Source organism: Furipterus horrens, unplaced genomic scaffold (assembly GCF_987537825.1).
Source record: "Furipterus horrens unplaced genomic scaffold, mFurHor1.1.pri manual_scaffold_2, whole genome shotgun sequence".
NCBI lineage: Eukaryota > Metazoa > Chordata > Mammalia > Chiroptera > Furipteridae > Furipterus > Furipterus horrens.
The window spans coordinates 124,918,008-124,942,502 of record NW_028327172.1 but is presented as its reverse complement, the minus strand read 5'-3'; the positions used below and the strand labels follow the sequence as shown (position 1 = coordinate 124,942,502).

Below are 24,495 nucleotides of genomic sequence, written 5' to 3'. Positions count from 1 at the left end.
GCACATGAATGCAAATTGTGAGTGCAAATTATCAAGCAGTCTAAAGGGTTCTAGTTGCTACATGTCACTTTGGTAATTGGTGATTAGTAATTAGATTTTGAGAAAAAGACTCATCTCCATTCCCCACTGTAAAATTATTTCAGAAAAGCTTTGATCTCAAACACACCCTATAACCTCAAAAAGCAATTTTAGAGAACTGGTACCGTGAGAAATGTGGCCTCTGAAATTTCACCCATAAAAAGCAAATAGAACTTTAAAGAGGAGAAGCTTTTGGAAGGGAAGGGGTGAAAGCTGTGGGTGGGGGGTCCACAGTAATTGTAAGTGACCTTATAGTAGCTGAATTTCCTGGGGCTGCTTTTTCTTAATTCTAATATCTAATGCTAATGCTAGACTATTTAGCTCTTCCAGAACAAACTATTTAGTTTTTCTAAACAGCTGCTCCCACCATATTTTCCATCAGTACTTAGAACACTGCCAAACTCTCTATAGGTATTTAACAACTGTGTATGAAGGTCAAAATAAAGTTAAACAACATTCTACTTAAATCAAGATGAGAATCTCCATTGTTGTTCTTAAACTTGATGGTAGGTGTCCTCTCATCCTTTTCTTTGAGCTGTCTTTGGCCCACCAAAAATAAAATTCTATGTGTGGAGTATTAGTGAACACTTTGTGTTTGTTTATTATGACCATGTAAATTCCTTAAATTTAACTTTACAGAGGTAAACAACACAGACTGTATTAATCAGTCACTGCTTGATTCAATGTAAACATTAATAAAAACATTAAAAATTTACTGAAAACATTAAAAATTAATTTTCCTAGCCTCCCTTTTTTAATGGCAAAATTATTTTCTGGGTAAATGATAAAAAGATTTTGTCTTTCCCCCTCCCTGACACTCTGTAATTCCTCTTTCCCTCATTTTGAACTTGAGATCTTGGGGTCAGTGTCCCTGATGCTGTGGGAAATGCAGTTGGGAGGCATTTCAGAAAGCACCTGTTGAAGGCAGGCACATGATCATCATTCTTTCTGAGAATCTAGTGCTAGAGCTGTGTCCCAACACTTGGCTTCCCAAACCACTGCATGTAAAGTTCAAAAGAGTAGCTTAAACTCACTTACAAGAGACCTACACTTGATAATTTTTAAAAATCTTAGGCATCTATAAAAGTATTAATATAATACTTTCCTCTTTGGATTGGGAGAAGGTTAAATGCTGCAACAGGTTCTTTGTTGATGGTAACATATACAAAATATAAGACATGATGTTATTTTTATTATTAATTTCATGATAACCTCACAACTATTACCAGAAGTGCCACAACTGAGAACGAGAATTTGGTACAGTTCCTCTGTCACTAATACTTAGCAGGAGATATTTTAATAGGCAGAGCATTCCCACCTGTCCACCTGAAGTGACAGCAATCTCCACTGGGACCTAAGGAGTGTACTTTGCTAGATCCTTGCCTTTACCTTCCATCTAGGCTTCTTATCTTGCAGCCCTACTGAAGGCAGAAGTGAGAAATTGAGAGTAACTCTGAAATGCTCCGATTCCTCAGGTTGAATCCTGAAACATGACTTTATTTTTAAGAGCTGGGGGTAAAAAAAGTATTAGTGCCTCTAGAATGAGTATTCCCTGCTAGTATTTCTGTTCAAAGGTAAAGAAAATCTCAGTTTGTCTCAAGAATAGACAGCTGTACAACAAAGCAGAAATTCCTGAGAAGGTCCACATATATGTGGTCATCTAATTTATGCCAAAGGTAATACTGTACTGCAATGGGGAAAATATGCATTTTCAATAAATGGTGTTGGGTTAATTTGATATCTACATGGGAAGAAAAAAAACTCTTGATCTTGACCTCATATCATGCACAATATCAATTCTCTGTGAATTCAGATAGAAAAATAAAAGACAAAATAATACAGCTTTTGACTTTTAGTATAAAACATAGAACCTCTTCATGATCTCTGAGTAGGCAAAGATTTCTTAAATTGAACACAAAAAGAGATAACTGTAAGTATAAAGTGTTAAATTTAGTTTTATTAAAATTAAGAACTTCTGTTCATCAAAAAACACCTGTAAGAGAATAAAAACACAATGTACAGAGTGGGAGAACATATTTGCACTCTCTTGCTCTCTCTTTCTCTCTCGCCCTCCCCTACCCCATCTCCATATAAATATATATAATATAGAGAAAAAGTATAATATATAGAGAACTCTAACAAAGCAATAGGATAATAATAGAAAAAAGGCAAAAGATATAAACACTTTCTGAAAGAGAATAGAAAATGATTAATACCTACATTAAGAGAAGAAGTTCAACTGAATCACTGGGGAAACAGATTAAAATGCAGAGGGAGACTACCGCACCTTCCACCAGAAAGCCTAAAGTGAAAAATATGGAAATTACCGAGTATTGGTGTTAATATAGGAGAACAAGTTTTCATACATTGCTGCTGGGAGTGTAAAATGTTAGAACCACATTGGAAAACTATTTGGTAGTATCTTCTAAAACTGAACATATGTATTTTCTATAATTTAACAATTCCAATCCCAGATATACCAAGTCTGGAAAAAGTCTGGCCATTGTTAATAAAATGAGAACAGTTTACGCAACATCAATGTAACCTGGCAGCCAAAAAGAGTGGACTGGAATGCGCATGTGTGAACAATGATGACTTTACTGTACTAGTCAGTGGGGGTGGTAGACGCCGTTGAGTAAGCATGTGTACTGTGTGACCATGGCATTCAAAATGACAGTGAATGGAGCAATGAATCTGCATCAAATTTTGCATTAAGCTTGAACATTCCTCTGCAGAAACTATTCAGATGATACAGAAGGCTTTCGGGGACGATGCACTGAGTACGATGCAAATAAAAGTGTGGCACAAACACTTCAAAGATATTCAAGAATCTGTTGAAAGTGATCCACATTCTGGAAGGCCTCCCGCAAGGAAAACACCTGAGAATGTTGAACGCATATGGGCTGCAGTCAACCAAGATTGGCAACTGACAGTGCAAGAATTCGATGCTGATCTGAGGATTCCAAAAACTACTGTGTCTGAGATATTGACACAGACTCTTGGCATGAAGTGTGTCATGGCAAAATTTGTTCCTCAGCTTCTGCTACCAGAGCAGAAGGAACATTATACTGTAGTTGTTAAAGACTTGATTCAAACCATTACAAATGAACCAGATTTCCTCAAGAAGGTCATAACCAGAGATGAATCGTGGGGCCATAGCTATCATCCAGAAACAAAGGCCCAGTTATCCCAAAGGAAGTCGCCTGGTTCTCCATGCCTGAAGAAGGCATGGCCAAGTTGCAACAAGTTCAAGACCATGTTGACTGTGTTGCTTGATTGGGAAGCTGTTGTCTGTCAAGGTGTTTGACCCCTCAAGGCCAAATAATGAATAAGGAGTACTACCTCAATGTTATTGGTTGAGAGATGCAATATGATGAAAATGGCCACAGCTATGGGCTGATGATTGGCAGCTTCATCATGACAACACACTCACTTATGCATCAAGTCTCCTTCAGAGTTTTTGGTGAAACATCAAATCATCCAGTGACTCAGCTGCCTTACAGGCCAGATTTGGTGCTTTGTGACTTCTGGCTTTTCCCAAAACTAAAATCACTTTTGAGAGGGAAGAGATTTTAAACCATCAATGAGATTCAGGACAATAAGAAGGGGCAGCTACTGGTGATTGGGAGAACTATGTGAGGTCCCAACATGCCTACTTTGAAGGGGACTGAGGTGTTCATTGTCCTATGTACAGTATTTCTTGTATCTTGTATCTTCTTCAATAAATGTCTCTATTCTTCATAGCATGTGGATGGATACTTTCTGGATAGACCTTCATATAGCCAAAATAAATGCATAAGAATATCACTTGCTAAAATGCTACTACACACACAAGAAAAAAATACATACAATTTTTAACCAAAAGATACATACAAGGATGTTTATGACAGCACTATTTGTAATAGTCAGGACCTAGAAACTCCTGGAACTAATGAGCATCAACTTTAGGATAACTAAATAAATTACAGCTTATTCATACAATGGGATATTATAAAGCAGAACAAAAAATGATCTACAACCACACAGAAAATTATGCATGAATTTCATACATATTGAGCAAAAAAGGCCAAACACATAGTATATGATTCCATTTATATAAAGTACCTAAACTAACCTATTCAGAAATAGTGGTTAATGTTGGTTGAGAGTAGTAATGAGGAAATGTCGCAATAGGTGTTTCTGGTTTCTTTAGCTGGTCCAACTTGCATAGGTGTGTTCAGTTTGTAAAAATTTATTTAGTATATAATACACTTATGACATATGCTTTTCTGTGTGTATATATATATATACCATCATACCACATATATATATATAATTTTTATATTCTAACCATATTATAATTATAGCTAAGAACCAGAATTCCTTGAAAAACCTCATTGACAGCTATATCTCTCTGCCCTTTGCATGAATCTTGCAACTAACCCTCCTCATCTTTCAAGCTATAATTTAAAAATCTTATTTTTAAACTATGTTTTTTTTTCTCTTTTTTTTTCTTCAGGGCCCTCCTGGTCCAAAAGGTGATAAGGTAAGAAAATGAATAGTAGAAACAAGTTAGTGGAAATGAGCATCACATACAGACTTATTGCTTAAACTATCTATTATCTCATTTTCTACTCTACAGGGAGAACAAGGTGATCAGGGACCTCGGGTAAGTTGTACTCTTCCAGTCCTGAACAGAAAATTAGTTTTCAGCTCCAAACTTACTGAATGAAAGTAGCCCTGGCTTCATAAGTGCCTTTGTATAACAGAGCTTAGTAATGGCTGGCAAAAATACTGTACCACTGATAGGTGAAATAGCCTTAATAATAACTAATGTGTATATACTGTTGTATTATCTGTACTTGATAACTATAAACAAAACACTCTACAGTAGTTACCCCTACTGATTAAGGGCCAGAATTGCTAGTAAAAGTCAACACCACCACCTTTCCAGTGGCTGCTGGGTCCTTTATCATTGCATGCAGTGTTTTGCAACATAAAGACCATGTGAATTCCTATTGAATTTGGCTTTTTTTCTGCAGTTATACTTTATGTGCTATTGCATAAATATGATATATTATAGATGAAAATATTAATGCTTTTTATATTTTTATTCTTCACCATGTTTGAATAATGCTTATTTGAATTTCTTATTTTTAATAAATTTTTAAGCAGACAAAAGGTGTAATATAATTTAGCATTCAGGGAGGAGGGGCATTCTTTTATTCTTCTCAAATGTGGCTCTTTTAACCATTAAACACTATGGTGAGTGCATTGTTGTTACCTTGGTAGTGCCAAGTCCTCTGCTCCACATCTGTGCCTTATTACCCAAATGTTCAGACATACTGTTCCAATGATGTAGTGGCTCCATACAGACATACCTCTCAATTTTCTCATGTCACTAAGCACAAAAGTGAGTATTTGGTTGAAGAGAGTCATTTTTTTTACAGTGAAAAAGCACATTTAAATCTTGCAGGTTGAAAACACAATTGTGTTAGAGTTTTTGTCACTGTACTTAATTATTGAATTCATGTATACTACAGAAGAGGTTTTATTGCACAAGATGCAGTTAATGCAAATTTGCAAAGTTTGTAGTCTTATCTCCTGATGCATATTGAACTAGATGAAAGTTATGCTATGATTTACTTTCCTTGCTATTTTTCATAGAGAAATGAATATGCCTTGGAGCATTTCGTTTCTCATGGCAGTTATTCTAGCTGATGACTGGCTTCAAGGTAAAAGCTCACTTTATGGTCAAGGAAATTAGACATCATGATATATGTCATGGATGTGAATGGACTAAAATTCTCATAACCTTAAATGATTAGCATATAGCTGCTTGTTCTGTATGTGGTGATTATTTCACATGGCATGTCTCCATGTATTGAATACCATTTCTTTCTACACACAATATCAAAATCACTCAACTTGCCCTTTCCAGGTAAGAGGGAGACTGTTTCCATTCTGAGAAATCTTCTTTTGGCAAAGGAAGTGAAGGGGTGGGTCACAGTGTAGCTGTCATCAGTATGCATGCAGTCCTCATTTTCAAAAAGGTGCATTGGCTTTCATCGTTCTAAAAAGTGATGATTGATTATAAAGCTAGGCCAAATTTTCAAGATGAAACCTGAAACCATGTGAAATTCACCTGGTTTCATGTTGCAGTACAAACGAAGACTTGGACCAGGTTTCTTGGAAGTTTGGCCAAAGTTCACGAACTACTTTGACGAACCCAGACTGCCTTTCATATAGATTTCAGCCAGTTTTCACACTGATTGAGGCCAAGTTACACACAATTCAGGGACCATTCAGCATTTCAGGTGCAAAGTGGCAAAAAATGATCCCATTTTCCCCTGAATTTTGTGTTGTACTAAAGGAATTTAGATTGAATTAACAATGCAGGATAAATCTTCATGGGCAAAACTCTAAATGTTCTATAAGTATACAAGGAAGAGAATGAGAACCTACTGAATTGCCTGTCTTGTTTCAGACTCTTAATTTAGAGACAAGTGAGATCACATGCAGTGCTCTTAGATTTTATAAACAGTCCTTCCTAGTAAGATAGTATTAGCTCTTATTAGGAAATTTATTATATCAAGATAATAAAATGAATGTGTTATATTTCCAGATAAATAAAAGTAAGTTAGAACTGGAAAGGTCTTCAATTTAATGAAAACTAATTTCACCCACATCTTCTATAGGTACACTATTCCAGCTGATATTGACAGTCTCTTTTTCTAAAATGTAAATACCTTGGGAAAAAAATACAATAAAGATTAAATTAAAAACAAAAAAATAAAATGTAAATCTTTGTATGTGAACACCCGGACCATTTCTACCCTATCAAAGATCTGAATTCTACTTTTTGCCATTTGTTTCAAGTAATTTATTTCTTTCCATAATTAACTTAACAATGGGACCCTCCTTCATTTCATTTCTTTGTTAGTTGACATTTTGTTATGGGATCTATACTGTTTCCTTGAATATGAAGTTCTTTTATTTTCTCTTTGGCTTCCCAAGTGTCAAACAAGAATATATTAAGGTATAACATGTGAATAAAAGCAGGAAAAAGATAATATAGAAATTAATAAAGAATTAATAAAGTGGAAGTATAATATCTTGAAATTCTTGGATGTATATTTAGCTTGTGTATTAAGCATCTACTGTGTTCAAGATACCATGCTTAATACTATAGATACCATAAATGTGTCAACTTTTCTCTCTCTTCTGCTACCACTAAGTTCAACCTGTCATCTCATTTTCTTGACTACTATGGTAAGCAAGATTCCAATTAATCTTGCTTCTACTCTTAAGCTTGTATAATCCATTTTCTACACAGCAGCCAAAGATATCATGTTACATTGTAAATTAGATCATATTGTTCCATGTTTTAAACATTAGAATGAAATCTAAACCACTTGGGTTAGCCTCCACAGACTTTCAAGGTTTAGTCTTTGCCTACTTCTATAACCTCATCCTATACTAGTCCTCCCTTCTACACACTATGCTCCAGCCACACTGTCTTCCTTGTGTTCTTCAAACACACCACACTCACTCCTAACTTGATGATGATTTTCTGTTTGCTCTCTTCTGGTCTTCTTGTGATTGAGTTCTTCTTATCATTGAGATTTCATCTTAAATGCCTCCTCAGGGAGGACTTTCCTAACTATCCAATCTAAATCTGAGATTATCATATTTGCTTATTTATTTATTTGCTTGTTATCTGTAAAACATGTCCCTCCTGGAAATATAAACTCCAAGTACCTGGTCTGACTTGTTCGTATCACTATCACCTAGGACAGTAAGGGCTTGATAAATATTTGTTGAATGTTAGAATGAAATATTATTACATTATTACTACTCCCAAGATATGATAATCTCATAGGTGCCTGAATAAGAAAACTATGTGGTTATATGTTATTTGCTTTAAATAGCTGTACCAAGAGATGCTAGAAAAGTGAACATTATTCCATTTTAAATAATAACTGGAGACTATGGAAGAGTTATCATTTGAGCTAGGACCTCATAATGGATGATCTTTAGAAGATAAGATTAAGAGCAAGACATTACACATTCCCAGAAGAAATAATAGAAACAATATTATTCAAGTAGGAAACAACAGGATTAATTTAAGAAACAATAATATTCCATTTGCGAAGAAGATAGGTTAAATATTAAAAATTGTATCATATAATGCTGAAATTTTTATTGAAGTTATATATATATATATTATTGAAGTTATATTAAGGAGCATTTTGTATGTCTAGTGTGGTAGGCAATAGGGAGCCATTGAAGATTTTTTATTACATCATTTGATATATGTTACCACTAGACTATTTGGTGTTATTATCAAATGTTCTTTATGAAAATCTTTTTGGTTGTCAGTGTAAGAAATGTCCAAACCTGTAGAGAATTTTTATGAGTTTATTTGAGCCAAACTGACAACAGGACCAGAATCAAATTCTCAAATACTCTGCAGAATGACAGCTTTAGGGCTCCTTTTATACATTCATTTGGAATTAAGGAGGGAACATTGGAATAATTACATGAAGGTTGGAGAAAGCAAAGACAGGGAAATCTGTATGATTGTATTATAGAACAGTTAACAAGATTTATGTGTTCCCTTGAGTGTGGTTACACTCCAAGGGGTCTAAAAATTAGAATTACTCTGGCATTTAAAAGGTTTGTTCACTTGGATGCACAAGAACAATGGACAGTGCTTACTTAAAGCAAAGACAAGCCTTTCATAGGCTGGAGGTGTGACTCTCTGCCATGATTTTCCCAGTTAGGAATTTATGATCGGATCACCCTGTGAGATTACTTTTGGTCACTGGACTTAGCAGATTTATTACAGAACCCCATTTTTGTCCACATGGTGGTAGTGTCCAGTACAAAAAGGAACAGAAAGGGACTGAAAGCAGGGAGAGCAAGTAGACCAGGAAACCATGTCAATCATCAGGACAAGGTCATAAGACTCTGAGCTATAAGGATAATGTTCAGCCCTCAGTGGCAAGATGAGCAGAGAGGATGAGCTGGCTCAGTTTGGAACATCAGGTGTCATTGAAGATAAGGGGCAATACTGAGCAGAAAGTACAGTGTCAGAATGAGAAGCTCAGCAGTGGGGAAGGAGCTCAGTTGTTACCAAAGAAAAAATCCCAAAGGAGTCACCAAAATATTGGAGAAAGATCCATGTTTTCTATGGAAGTTAGGATGAGTTTTTTTTCCTCACATAGTGAGAGATTCAGAGAAAGCAGTTGATGGTGTTATTTATATAATACTGTTACCAAACAGCAAGTTGGGGTCCCACTGCCTGCTGCCACTCTCCAGGCAAAATTCCAGAGGAAAGGAGTCTTTATTCAAAAGCAGTCACTTAAGTCTCCCAAGTTACAGCTTTAGTTACTTAAGTCTATCAATTAAGGCTAAACTGTAATGCCTGGGTTCTCCTATCTTTTCCCAGGGTTAGTTTACAAACTAAAACAATGTAATACAGAAAAGCTACACATTATGGAAGAATGGCAGGCTTCTGCCTCAGAACCTGTACCCTCTAGAACACCCAAAGAATAAACCTGCCACCCTCTGCAGGCCATCCCAACCTTAGGTTCTGCCTGGAGTGCCTTCCCATTCAAAATACCATCCATTGGGAAATGCAGGCAGCTGCAGCACCATCATCCAGGCATCCTCAAAGAAGAGCCTGAGAGAGAGCTAGCTTAGGAGCCAGAAGAGCTCATGAGCCAGAGAGGCAGCCCTCTTTTTATCTCCATTGGCTCTGGAGGCATTCAGCTTCTCAGCCAATCCTGTCCTAGATTGTTTTCATTGCCTTGGTAAACTCCTCCTATGGCCCCTTCTACTTCTCCCTAGTGGTCTTAATCAGATCTCTCTGTATCAATACTATGGAAGTCTCCGAATCTCTTGGCCTCTCAGTCATGACTGAAAGAAGGCCACTTTAAGTCCAGCCATCACATCTATATCTATCTCAGCAGGGAAGATAAAGGGAAAAGAGCCTATATCAAGAAAACATTTTTTTCCCCATGAATTTTATAGTACACTTCTGCTCATGTCTCATTGGCCAGACCATGTCATACAATAAGGTCAAAGCTGGAAGTGAGTCAAGGAGAATGGGTTGAAAAGGAAAGTTATGATAATAGAATTTGTCATAAGTGCCAAACAAAAATGTGGACAGACAGAGGGGAAATCAGACATGACACCAGGAGAGGAGAAATTGGTAAGAGAGAAGTCTTCGAGCAGAAGGTAGAAGATGGATTTGATAGGTGTTTATATTCAAGGTCTGTCACCCTGGGTGGAATTGTGGCCATTTTAAGGGTTTGTTTGTTTGTTTGTTTGTTTATTTTTTAACAGAAGAGAAGTCAGGGCTTAAAACTGCAGGATACTGAGGTGAAAATTCAATACAAGTCTTGGAGCTAATTGAATGTAAGGGCTGAAATTGAAAAAAAAGATAAATATAGGTCTGAAGTTTCTGGCTCAGCTTGATAAACTTGGTCAGAAGAAAGTCAAGAGGATACATAATTTGAATTTTGGTTATGTTGAATTTGTAAACTTTCTAGATTATTTTACTTGACTAATGTAGGCAATCATTAGAAACAGGAGATTAGAAACCTAAGGCAGTATCATAACTGAACGTAAAGGTTACATAGCTGAACTGTCACTCAGGGAGCATTGAAGCTGTAGGAGTAAAAAATGGCGGGTAAAGAGTGAAGCAAGAACCACTTTAGAAATATTCACATTTAGGTGGTAGGACAAGGAAGGGTGTCAGCTAAAGAAAGTGAGCATTCAATGAGAAACTAGGACCCTGACATGTTGGAGCACTTAAGGAAGAACTACATAAAAAGCGGGTAGAGAGGATGATCTTAGTTAAAGGAAAACCACGGGGATGAGATCTATAAAAAGCTTTTGGATTTGGCATTCTGGAGTCATGGGGATATTAAGGGAGTGCATTTTGTTAAGTAGTGAAAGTGCAATATTGTAAGAAGTTAAAACGTAAATGGTAGGTGGTTGACGATCTTTAATCTTGTTGATGGCATGTGATTTAATGTGAAATCAGTGGGCTAACCTTTTTTGACATAAGCTTTCTGTCAGTAGTCACTGAACCAATTTTGAGCTTACTGTTCTATATATGAATATCGTCGGCAGCCGTCCGTCTCGAGAGACGATGGTGTAGCTTCTTAAGAGTCTATCTGCACCGCCGAGAATGGCTGTGCAGTCCGACTCGGGAGTGACACGGTATCTGTCTCCTCCTGTGTTGAATTGACATCTTTCGATGACGCTGGAGTGTCCTCTCCAGTGAAGCTGAAGCTACAGAGCCTGGGCAGGGTGATATGGAGGGTCTGCTGTTGCCCATGCAGCAGACGCCCCCTCTCTTCGCAGCTGAAGGGTCCAAGGGAAAGACGGAGTCAATACAGCTTGGCTTCAGGTGCGCCGCAGGAGTTGCCGGTGTTGACTACAACGTCAAACCGCCTTAGGGACTCCGGCTCCGGATTTTCTGTCGGGGTTTACTCCCTTAGCCTTTCCCCTGAAGAGGTATGCCGCAAGGCAGCGGAGGTTTTTTGGAGTCAGAGTTTTCCTTCTCTGATGTGCCCTGACTGGAAGATCGAACCAGCGACACTTAGCTCGCAGGCCGACGCTCAATCCACTGAGCCAAACCAGCCAGGGTATATATGAATAACAACCACAGATATCATTTGGTTTTATTCTACAAGGCACCGAATGTTAGATTTCTACATACGAATGCATCCTGACATTAGAATTGCACTTCCCTCATTGCTTCTTGGTGAGACGTCATTGTGGATTTGCCATTAATCTTTAGCTCATTTTGCAGTTAAACGTTGTCCCTCAGCATTTGTGGCTTTAGACTATATGGTCAGTCCGGTGCTTTTTCTGTGCTGTCAGTCACCATGCCCATGCTCAGTTTTTAAAATTTTCTCCTCATAGTTTTATATTACAGAGCTTTGAGGCTATGACTTGACTTTGTATTCAAGCAGAGATTGGAGACCTGCTATAAGGGAGTTGCAGGAGCATTCCTAGACTGAATGAACGTTGGACTAGGAAATAATGCCTCACATATTAATTGTAACTGCTAATTGTGTAGAGTCTTACAACTTGCTGAACACCTTTCTAGGTAAGTTGTCCACATCATCTCTAAGGCTTATTCACTTCAGCAAGGTAGGTTATCATGGAAGAAAAACAGGAAAAGTGAATACAGTACAGTGTACAGTGAAACAATTATATCCACATGGGCTGGGGTTAGGCTGGACAGGACTCAAGTTCTAACTCCGTCATTGTCTGTTTATGTAGTTATGATAAGGATTAAATAAAATAACATATAAAAAAATCTATAATAAAGTTCTCAACAGGTCATCGCTGACTGTTGTCCCCATATTTCACAGGAGAGATCTGGGATGAAGTGACTCGCCCAAGTTCACATAACTCGTACGTGGTAGAAGTGGGGTTCAAGCTCAGCTCTTTCAGTCTCTAGTTTGTGCTGTCCCCATGGATCAGCCTACTTTCCTATGAGTGAGATAGTCAATGTGAAACAATACAGAAATATCTGTGCCTGAAATAACTGTAATAATGATAAATAACTTTACTGAGTTCTTCTTAAAATATGCCAAGCACTCTATGAAGACTTATCTTATTTCAATAGCCCTATAAAATACTTAATTTTATTATTTCTATTTACTAGATGAGGAAACCAAGATTTACACAGTCTGAATATTTTGTTTCAAGATAACAGTGCCAGTCAGTGGCACAGATTATATTTCTTACGCAGTTTCTCGTTTACCTTCAAAAGTAACTGAGTTAGCAGCACAGATATGAGCGTACCTTTCTTTTTTTCTCATAAGGATGCAGTTCAAACAAGTTAAGAGACTTTTCTGCACTCTTTCACACACATCTACCAAGATAATGCTGGAATGTAAACCCAGATTTCAAGATTTGCTCTCTTTCCATAGTGCTAAGCTACCTCCATAGGCTGCTCGAATCTTTTTAACTTGATTGAAAAGCTGGGGAACACAAATGCAAATAGATACATCTTTTTTTTTTTCTTTCTGTTGTTTAATCATGATGATCTCAGTCTTTACCATGCACTGTCCTCCAAAACAAAAACAAACAACAAAATGAATGAACAGATGCTACAAAGTAATTCTTGAGAACCTGTCTAGGGAGAAAGGACAACGCTGAGAGAGGTCAGAATACCCAGTTACCTTGTTATAATACAATTGTTCTTCTGAACCCAATGGCACCATTTTGAAAATTGTATCAATCCAGATCCTGTTGTATTTGCTATTAGTAATTTTTTTCTTTAAGATAACCAGATGAATGACATCTATTTTCTGCTGTTTGTCATGTTATGTTTACATGTTTTGCAATGTATTTTGTTGATTCTGCTTTTAGCTGAGCATTTCTTTTTGAAAGATTGAATTATATCTCTTGTTCAGTAACAGAACCTGAATATCAAGTGTAAAAGACTCAAGACTTTCAAGGACTTTCCCATTGTCTGCACCCACTACTACTAGCGCTATCTCTCTTCATTATTAAAGAGGACTTGTTGCTTGCTCAGTTCATAAGTCCTCTGCCCTCATCACGAACCACAGCCCTGGGAGACACAATGGTACCCAGGGCTTTGATACTAATAGCTGATATTTCTTTTCTATATTTTAGTAACAAAAAACATAGGCTTAACAATAAGCAAAGCTATTTTAAGGGTCGATACTGTCTTTTTAAGTTATGGTATTATGTTCTGAAATTGTGGCAAATTTATTAATCAAACTTAGGCAATAAAATGAACAAACATTGTGAAGTTATCTTTTGATCATGTATTAATCTTCTGATCAGTTGGCTTCCATCACCTTGCCAAATAACACAGAGCCCTGATAAAGAAAAGACTTCGTGGTTATTGGTCTCAACATCATCATCCAACAGCTGGTTTTAAATGAGTCCTGGGGTCTCACAGTTTCAATAAGCCACCCAGGAGCTCGGCTTAACTATATTCATAACATTCTTTTCTCTTCCCAGTGTGTTCAAGTAAATTTTCATAACAGCTGGGACTACACAAAACTGATAGCATCTTAAAAACATCTTCAGCAAGACAGATTAAGTTCCAAAAAGGAAAGAATTCAGAAGTTTATTTTATTATCTTAACCTTTGTTGACTTGAATGATTAAACAGATTCTTTGGCTCTGCTAAAGCATTTAGGTCTGGATATTAATTTGATGTTCTTATTTACTTAACCCTTGCCTTTCTCAAGCCCTAATGAATAACGTACTCATTTGGTACTGAATGTATTGCCTGTGAAAAGGGAATTGATATAACACAATAAAAAGAAATAAATTGTGAGAAAATTATTTTAATGCTTTCCAGATTCAGAAGTTGGCATGGAAACAGCAAGCTTGTTAAAATTTGCAAACGTTCTTGTTATATTTTATAATCAGAGTTCTCTTTTGAGTGTTCTCTTGTCATACTTCAAACCTCTTAAGATCTGGTATATTGAATTGAGCCCAGAAACATTTATAAATTTGTCCTAATGTGGGTCAATTTAAAAAATGTTATCTTTGCAAACAATTGTTGACATGTAGACAGTATTTCCCTTGGAATTCAGTGTTGTAAATTATCTCTCAGTTGTTGTATACCTGAGTTCATCAAGTGAGAAAAACAAAAGGAGAATTTTGGAAAGTTGAGGAATAATAATTCTACCTGTTTTACACAATTTTAAATCTTGTACATTTTGTTTGATGTAAAGGATTATGTAAGTAAACTTATACTAATCCAACGTGGTAAACTTTTATATGAAATATTTGGAAATAGAAGTGAACATTTTTCTTAAAACAACAACTTATAAGCATTTTCCACAACAAAATAGTGGAAAGCCTGAAATTCAAGCCCTCAGCTGAGAAGTCTGTTAATGACTGCAGATGCATTAAAGTAAAACCAAATCCCAGTCCTAAACACATGCTCTCAAAAGGAATTCGAGAGAATGATACCAACCAGCTAAAACAGCCATTGAATTTTCTTTCGGGGTTTTTACTGCAGTGATCTTTATAATAAAGTAACTATTTATTCAATTTTATAAAGTAAAAAACAGATTTCGCTTGTCCACTCTTTTACTTCTATCAATTGTAACATTCTCCTTTTTGCTGTTTTACGTGATTTCTACATCTGGACTTACACCTTACAGTCTTGTCAGGCTCATGTGCACCATTTTGCAATTTTCTTGAAACTGAGTGGCAAGAAAGATTTTAGATGAAAGAGAATGAATGCATATATATTTAATATTCATTTACATTTCTTTTGTTTGAATTTTTACAAGTAGTGCTCTCTGTAAAATGTCTTCTAAATAATTTAAAGAATCCTTTGATACATTAATGACCTCTTAAACACAAAACTATACAAAAGATTTTATTCTTTTTGTCTCACATTTAATCCAGTTAATTCTTTCTTGAATTAAAACACAAGTCTTGACCATGTCCAGCTTGAAGCAGCTAGAGGAGCATGAGACCTTCGCCCATTGTCCTTTACAAGATTACAAAGGGTCCTAATATTTGAGAGGGGGGGGATAGTTAATTTTTACGAACCAGGGGTATGGACTTGGGGGGGATTGCTGGGGGAGGGGGGTGCTGGGTGGAGGGGAGCAAGGGGGAGAAAATTGGAACTGTTGTAACAATATAATCAATAAAAAACATTAAAAAAAAAACACAAGTCTTACACTTGTTAACCCATATAATATGGAGCTTTTGTTTGCATTAATGCTTACAAATGAAGCATACAATAAAATGTGGAGGGAAATATAGATTTGGGGTAGATGACTTTCAATATTATATCAGGAAGAGAAAGTAAGCTTTCAGATAAATATATCAAAATCTGTATGTGAAAAGGACAAAATATGAACATACTATAGCTGATAATTTCTATGAATAATGAGCATATTGTAAATAGGAAATACAGCAATTTATAAGTAATTTACACTAACAGAATCCAACATACCATCATTCTTTTTCCATCGCTCCCAAAAGCAGAATTATCATTGCAACAAAAAATGTTTACGAAGTGAATTAACCAAATAGAAATCAAGGAAGTATGAAACAGCACATTTTTAATGGTGCATCAGGATTTGTAGAAGGGATTAGAATGCAAGACTATATTTTTGGTTCTTCCCTTTAGAATGGGTAAAATAATGGCTTATACATTGACAGATCATGTTTAGGAAGAATAGTTCCTGGAGTTCTGAATGAGATGGGTCTCTGGAAAGTCATTCAGTGCCAGACAGCAGTGTCCTTTCATAAGCATACCTGCACTAATGTGTCCAGCAGCTCCCCATAGCAGACACAGCCTGTAAATCACAAGTGGCAAACAGGACTGGTTTTGTAGGGAAAGGATGTTAGTGGTGAGATCTTACTTCAAATGCAATTCTATAGCGACTTTGGAGAGAGTCAGGAGGCTTTGATTCTCATCTCTTAAAAGTCAGTTAAGTTTTGTTTGAAAACTGTTGATGTTAAGAGAAACCCTTACTTACCCCAATTGATTTTTATTAGCACAAATAAACTTTTGAATCATTGAACCCACACACAAGTAATAGTTATAGTAATAATAATAATAGCAATGATGTAAGACTATTGTTTTCATAGTTCCACATGCCAAGAAAAACTTCTGAGCATTCTTATCATGCTATTGGTTTGTGAGTCTATCTCGAATCTGTTGCTAAAGGAGCCTTAGTGATGGAAAAGATGATGTGAAAACCCCCAATGTGACATTCAGAATATCAAGGAACTAATAACAATGGACATTCTTTCCAGGATAGGAACTTTAGTTAATTACAGGATTGAAGGAATTCATTAGTATTAAACAGAAGAGTGATGGTGGGTAAGCAAAAGGAGAGAGGAATTTGTGGGGCAGAGTGTCAGTGCTGTTCTGGCTTGAAGCCAGCGTGATGTGTTGGGAAATAGCAGGAACTAGACATAACTGTAGGATGTTCAAGGGAAAACAGGTGGTAATCACTGTCTCCTTTTCCCTGTCTACAAAAGAACATGTCAACCTGAACATTCCGAGTTTATTGGCAGGTGAGGGAAAAGGTAAAGGAGACATCATCAAAGTTTTAACTAAGAAAACACTTAATTGTTTTTTTAAAAATATCCTCACTCCTTGGGCCTTCATTAGGCTTATTTTTAGGAGCCGTGTTAATTTATTTATCTAAACTATTAAAATTTTGGCCAAACCTTGAAATATCTCACCAAGTCTTGACTCCACTATAACTTAGAGGAGGTCATTACTGTGTGAGGTTCCTGGGACTGGAGAAGGGAAATCCTTCCGCTGGTGAAGTAGGAAGTAGGGGATGAAGGATGTGACTGGGGGAGCTATGCCCAAACCCAGGACACACCAGAAAATCTGCCAAAACATGCCCAGTGCTCAATTGCATATACTGTCTTATTTTTTTCAAGGTTTATAAGTTGTTTCTCCTATTAATAATTATCAAACACTTGCCTTTTCTACAACCAATCATTTAAATTATTATACTGTATATTATTCTGTATGTAGGTGCCTGTACATATATCAATTCTTATTAACAGGAATTATTCTATTATAGAGATATTGTGTGTGTGTGTGTTGATATTTGTGTTTGTGTGTATATGGATATTTATAAAAAATTGCAGTTACCTACCTATACTACCTTTATGAAACAGAGGTCTCCATGATTATAAATTATTATTCACATACACAAGATCTAAACACATACAAATGCTAACCTACTTTTATTTATACTCTAATTCCTGTTAAGAGAAGATATTTAAAGCAACCTGGAAAGTTTTTTGGGATTAAACTGATATATCGTCCTTAACTGTTTTGTTTTGTTTTTTTTTTTAAGCATTTTTCTACTCAGTGTGGCTTTTCAGAATTGCTTAAAGAGAATATAAATTAACTTTTAATAATTTAATGCCTAATTTTTACTCTTTCACACTTAGCCTGTGAAGAACACCATTTTTATGTTCGTTTGCAAAGTTAGATGGACATAATCTTGGTGACAGTTCTTGATTATCATATCAAACATTGGCTCTGACTTTCAGTAGAGCCCATCGGCTGAGCTTTTTTTGTAATAATCCTTAAGGGACACTTAAGGGACAAATACTTGCCTTGACTGGAATATCAGAGAAAAGTTTAAGACTTAGTTCAGAATTCAGTTACTATTTCTTAGCCATCTTGTTTCTTTTTATTTCTTAGCATTCAAGGAAATCAGAAGTTCCTGCAATGCCAGCACCAGAATTTCCTTTTAGGAACATAAACTTGGATTGCTTGCATTAACATACGTTATAGCAGCACATTGTTTTTCAGTCTTGATTCTTCTTTACTCTCAATTTATTTTTACCCTACGGAACAGTTTTTTGAGAAGGCAAACTTTGGAAAGGTTGTGTATCATTAGCATAGTTTTATCAGATGTTTTGAAAATTGAAAATTATTTTGTCTTCATTAGAATGGTTGATATCCATCATATGGCAAAAGCTGCTAGCTGCAATTTAACCATTTCTATTTTTTTAATTTTCTTTGATATTATGTCTCTGTTGTTTAAAGACTTTATAAGCTATATAACAATGAATATAATTTTGATAGTGAAAACAATAGTAAGGAATATTTTACCTTTTATTAATATGTTATTATTTCTCTGCCAAATAGGTAACTACTATGTTTAAATTAGGAACTTCACCCTCTACACACACCACTTTTATTTTCTGGCATAAAATAATATATATTATTTCTGCTTTGACAAACTAAAGTTCCTAAAGAATCTTCTGTGTTCAGGATATTCTAGAACATAGCATTATGAAGCCATTCTATTTTTTGTCTTTTTTGCTCAGTACAAAATTACTTTTCAGTCTTACAACCCTTTGTTTAGTAGTCATGCACAATTATTCAGTAATAGTGTAAACGGAAATGAATTTTGAGGAGTTACAGGAAGGAGAGAATATCTGGAGATCTATTAGACATTTTGGATCTGTTCATAAAATTAATGTAGAGCTTTACAACTTCACCCTTCATTTTACACTTTCAGGCAGAAAAGTCAAACAAAATTGAAATAGAGAAAGCTTGCTATGTCACCAGTATAATGTTGAATGTTAAAGCTGTAACTCTATACTGGTCTGTGGTATTACTTCTACTTTGGAGCCATGTAGTTGTAATAAAATGTGTCAGAGAAGAATGCAAAATTTGAATCATGATATCTACCCACAATTTTATATAGTAACTGTTATAATAACTCAGGTTTTTAAGAATGTGTCAAATGAAATGGCTTGTGCCAGCAGGGTTGTAGTCTGAGAAACTGTCACAACTTACATGGGATTTCTTTTTAGTGGGGGGCATAGCAGCCTTGGTTGAAGCAAGGTAAGGAAATCTGTTGTCTTTATTTTTTCTTATTTTTGAAATACGTACACTATTTTATGCAATCTTCCCTTTGTGTTTTGAATTAATTCCCATGAGCCCGATTAGAGGCTGCAAAGTGGTAGGTAGCCAGTGGACCAGACTCTGACAGTAGATAAATTTTATTTGGCTTTCACAAATTAGTTGCTAACATTTTAATACTGACAATTTCAGATAAAATCTTATCTTTTTACTTCTTGTGGAATATTGGAAGTTGCTTACAGATCTTAAGAAAAAGAACTAATTTGGGTTAGTATTATTTGATCCTTTTTTTTTCTGTGTTCCTCCTTGATAAAAATAAATTGAAACCCAATTTGCCTGAGTACAACAAATACAGAATTTGAGGATGAGGTCCAAAGGATTAAAAAAAGATGGCACAAAAAAAAGGATTCTACAATGTAGATTGTATTCCCTTTTATGGAATAGAGATGTATGCATTTAAAACTTGTATTACAGTGTTTTAAACTCTTTGATAATACAGGAATTAAAAATTGCCTTTTTTATTAGAATTATTAACCTTTATGGCAATGACAAAAAAGGTTTCCAGATAATCTTCATTGTCCTATTTTAAAAGGACGGTGAGGGGAAGATAATATGGGCAAGACAAATTCACTTCTGCTGTGAAATTCTAATTTGCTCTCATAACTGCAAAATAAACCCACTTCACAGCCAGCCAATTGCCTAAAAACGTTACATATAGCAGCCTGAGCTCATGGTTCCTGATTTGTATTCAGACACCTCTGGTGGCAAGGAAATCACTCTCTTACAAAGCAGACTATTCTGATTATAGAGAGTTCTGTATATTGTAAAGCATTTCATCATTCATTCAACAAATGTTTATTGTTCCTTCTTTTGAATCAATTCCTATGTGTTTAGTTTTAGTCCTGACTTCAGAACTAATTCCTCTTTTACATGACAACCCTTAAGCAATTTTATGGAAACACTGAATGAAGCTCAAGATCAGAATGAACCCCAGAGCCCTTCTAGTCCAAGCCCTCATCCACTACATGCCTCAGCCTCAGCCAGAACTGGCCCAGCCTGAGCCTGAATATACCAGTCATGATGGTGGTGAGGCTCTACATGCAGTTCTGAGCTTATTTAAAGTTGCTCTCATATCTCCTCTCATCTTCTCTGCTCCAACCCCAGCTCTTTTATCCAATCCTCAAGTGACAGCATTGTGTCTTCTTATTCTTCTGGTTGTTCTCTGCACATATACTTGTATGTCTATGTCCTCCTTAAAGGGTAATACCTAGAAATCAAACACATTAATTCATGTACAGCCTTGCCCAAGTGAAATATCACCTACCTGCTTATGGTTCTGTTTATGTTAACATAGCCTGAAATCAGATTACCTTTAAACAACCTTGGTAGTCATATCATATATTGGTGTATGAGTTTATTATCAACTTAAATTCTAAAGTCTTTTTTTTTCAAGGTTACTAACCCTTAGCTCCCCAATTGTGTGTTTATACAGCTTGTTTATTGGACCCCAACACTGTTTTTTACTTTTATTCCCATATAATTAGTGTACTCTATACTGTTGAGATCCTCTCTGGAGCCTAATTCTGCCATCCAACAAATCTGACATCTGCATATCTGAGCTATAGATACAGAAACAGATGCACAGGTATAGAGAGAAGTCATTCCTAGACCCAAAGATTGGGGAGACTAATTGATGGATACAAATGTTGAGCGGAGTAAGATTGAAAACATGAACTATGTCACCAGTTAAGTGGTATTACCTAGGTAAATTGTTCAACTGGTTATAAATCCATTGTTTTTATTGGTTTTCAGTCTATGTCCTTTCATTTGGTATCTAAGGAGAATATAAGAAACATTAACATACCTCTCGCTGTAATTCAGTTATATAGATCCATCTACCTCTAATAACCCTTTTTAAAAGGAAATAAAAATTGAATTTGAAAGCACTTTTTTTCAGATGTTCTCCAATAATCTTAAATTATTAATTCTCATCTTGACTTTCATCAATAAAATTTTACCAATCTGTCTATATTTGCAGAATTTATCATCTTCCTTATGTTTTTTTCTATTAGTTCTTTTACTTTCTATATTTTCTGAAAAATTATCTGAATGATTTGCTAATTTTTTTGCACATGTTCAGTATTTTGAAAGTCATTTCTTAAGGCTAGTTTAGATTCCCCAAATTTTTACTTATAGTTTCTTTTTCTTGGCCTTTTATACTACCAATATTTGCATGAATATCTAATTCAAATATTCATATTTTTCTGTTTGATAGAACTAGAAGCTAAATAGGAACTGGCTGCTATTGATTTCTTCTATCAATTAATATTTTACTCTCAGTTGACCTAAGGGGAAAAAAAAGGCCTGTTCTTTGATTCTTCTTCTAACTGAAAATGCTCTTTTTCCCTTAGCATCATCCCCGAAACCCAGTGGGGCCTTAGTGCTCCTGATACAGATCTTACTATCCCATGCCACTCTGGCATATTAAGCCTTAGTTTGACTTTCACTTCCTTTTTCTTTTCCTTCCTTACATCTAATTATGACAGTTGTAACAAAGGAAATTCTACAAAGAATAGAAGAGTGGAAGAGAAATTAAGGGAGGGTCTGAAAATTCACAAATTGGATGACATATGACTTATACAAAAGTGGACTCTGGTAGTTCCTTTAAAAATAATGTTTTTAGTTACATTTGTTCCATGCCATTTTCCTAACGTTTAATAATTTCCCCTAAACATTTCACAAGTCAAGAAACATAGACAATTGTACTATCCATGTTTGTGAAGCTTCTTTTCAACTGTATGTAATGTTATGAAGCTTCATCCCGGTGCTGAAAAATAACCAATTATTGTTCCTCACTTTTGTGTTTATAATTGCTCATATCCATATCTCACCATGAGAAAGATTGCCTTGTGTGTCAGTAATACAATTTCAATGATGATATGACAGGTATACATCTTATAACTTTTTAGCCTCATATGGGAATCATAAAAGTTGTAGCTGATGAGGTAGTAAAAATGGTTACTTATCTGAGTACACCAGATGCCACCTGGTTTTTAAAACATAAGCTTTGTTCCTTATGGGTGATGAAATTGAAGACCCACTAGAGAAAACGAAAATAAGAACTATGAAGTATGTTCCTGTTTTTGAAACTGGGCTATTACTTTTAGATCTTTTAAGACATCAGAGAAATATTTTTCTCTTGGTCTTCATACATAGTATGTACAAGGTCTGTCCAGAAAAGGTCCAGCTATTGTTAATATAACAAGAATGGTTTACATGACATTGATGTAAACCGTCAGACAAGGAGAGTGGACTGGAATGCACTTGCGTGAACAATAACAACTTCGCTGTACAAGTCAGTGGGGCTGGTAGACACCGTTGAGTGAGCATGTGTACTGTGTGGCCATCACATTCAAAAATGACTGAGTGAGTAGAGCAACAAATGTACATCAAATTTTGCATTAAGCTTGAACATTCCTCCATGAAAACTATTCAGACAATTCAGAAAGCTGCAGCTATGGGCAATGGTGATTGACAGATTCGTCACGACAATGTGTCAGCTCATGCATCATGTCTTGTGCAGAGCTTTTGGCAAAACAACAAATCACCCAGGTGACTCAGCCCCCAAAGAGTCCAGATTTGGCACCCTGCAACTTCTGGCTTTTCCCCAAACTAAAATCGCCTTTGAAAGGGAAGAGATTTCAGACCATTGATGAGATTCAGGAAAATAAGAAGGGGCATCTGCTGGTGATTGGGAGAACTGTGTGAGGTCCTAAGGAGAACTGAGGCATCACTGTCCTATGTATAATGTTCTTTGTATCTTTTATCTTCTTCAATAAATGTCTTTATTTTTCATATTACATGGCTGGATACCTTCTGGACAGACCTCATCTACATCATTTCATGTGTTCAAATGCAAAAAGTAATTACTATTTTTTTTCTTTACTAGTAAATAAGGCAAGCATTTTACTTAATGTTTACTATATTAAAAGACCATGTTACATTTTAAATTAGTTCTTATAATCATAGGGAAAAATATTGCTTCTGATACATGTAGCAACTTCCTTTGATAAGTAGAATATTATGTACACTTAAATAAAAAATTGACTTTTCCAGAAATTGCAGCTATGGCTTAATTTGAGCTCTTATTTTCAGTAACTTTCACAGACCAGTTAATTTTTACTCTTCACATTTTTGACTGGCTTATTATTATCTAATTACTTGAAACTGGGAGATGTAAAAGGAAATTTGAGGTAAACAAATTTGAATATTATCAATGTAGTTATTACAGGTAAATTATATGTGCAAATAAGTATCACTTTAAAAAATTAAAGATAATAAACATGTTACATCTTAATATTAAAGATGTACTGCATTTCATTAAATAATGTCACCATCAACCATAGCCACAAAATTAGAACCCAGTATTATAAACATATTATAATTTATAATATCCATGTAATTATTAAGTTTAGACTTAATTTCACAGAAGTTGGGAAATTCTGTTCTGTGATTCCTAAATAAACCATAACTCTCTCACAGAGTACAACAGCCTTTTTCATTAGTAGCTGAAATCATGGGGCTCCTCCCAAACAAATCCACCACAATAGGATGTAGTACTTCCTTTTCTAAGAGGAATTACACTCTGTTCTGTTCTTCCTCCTAGAGGTCCTGTATAACAATCATATTTTGACATTTTTATGATTTAAGAACCAAGGTTCTGAATTACATCATGTGATTGATGCAATGAGAACTTGTAACCCTTTCTTCAAAAGCTAATGAAGCAACAAAGTTCTTTCAATGGCTAATTATTTCTGTTATAAAGCAGGGCCCTTCTACACTCACCTTGTTTCTAATTCAATGTTCAAAAGTGCTGGATCAGAGATGGTACTGGTGGTCTGTGGGCCAAATCCTCCCAGCAAGTGTATTTTTGTTTGGACTATGAAATGTTTTAAAGTAAATTTGAATTGGGAGCAAGCATTTAAAATTGGAAACATGTATTAAAAAGAAACTCATAGTGCTGGGTTCTCTTAAAGCACATGAAGC

At 35.6% G+C, this 24,495-nt stretch overlaps 1 protein-coding gene across 1 annotated transcript in view; it reads left to right on the top strand.

The window, feature by feature from the left end:
• COL25A1 (collagen type XXV alpha 1 chain) overlaps window positions 1-24,495 on the top strand; it is a 485,787-nt gene that overhangs the window by 340,100 nt on the left and 121,192 nt on the right. The window contains 2 exon segments of the mRNA XM_090267359.1: window positions 4,577-4,603; window positions 4,700-4,726. Coding sequence (XP_090123485.1) covers window positions 4,577-4,603; window positions 4,700-4,726 — 54 coding nt within the window.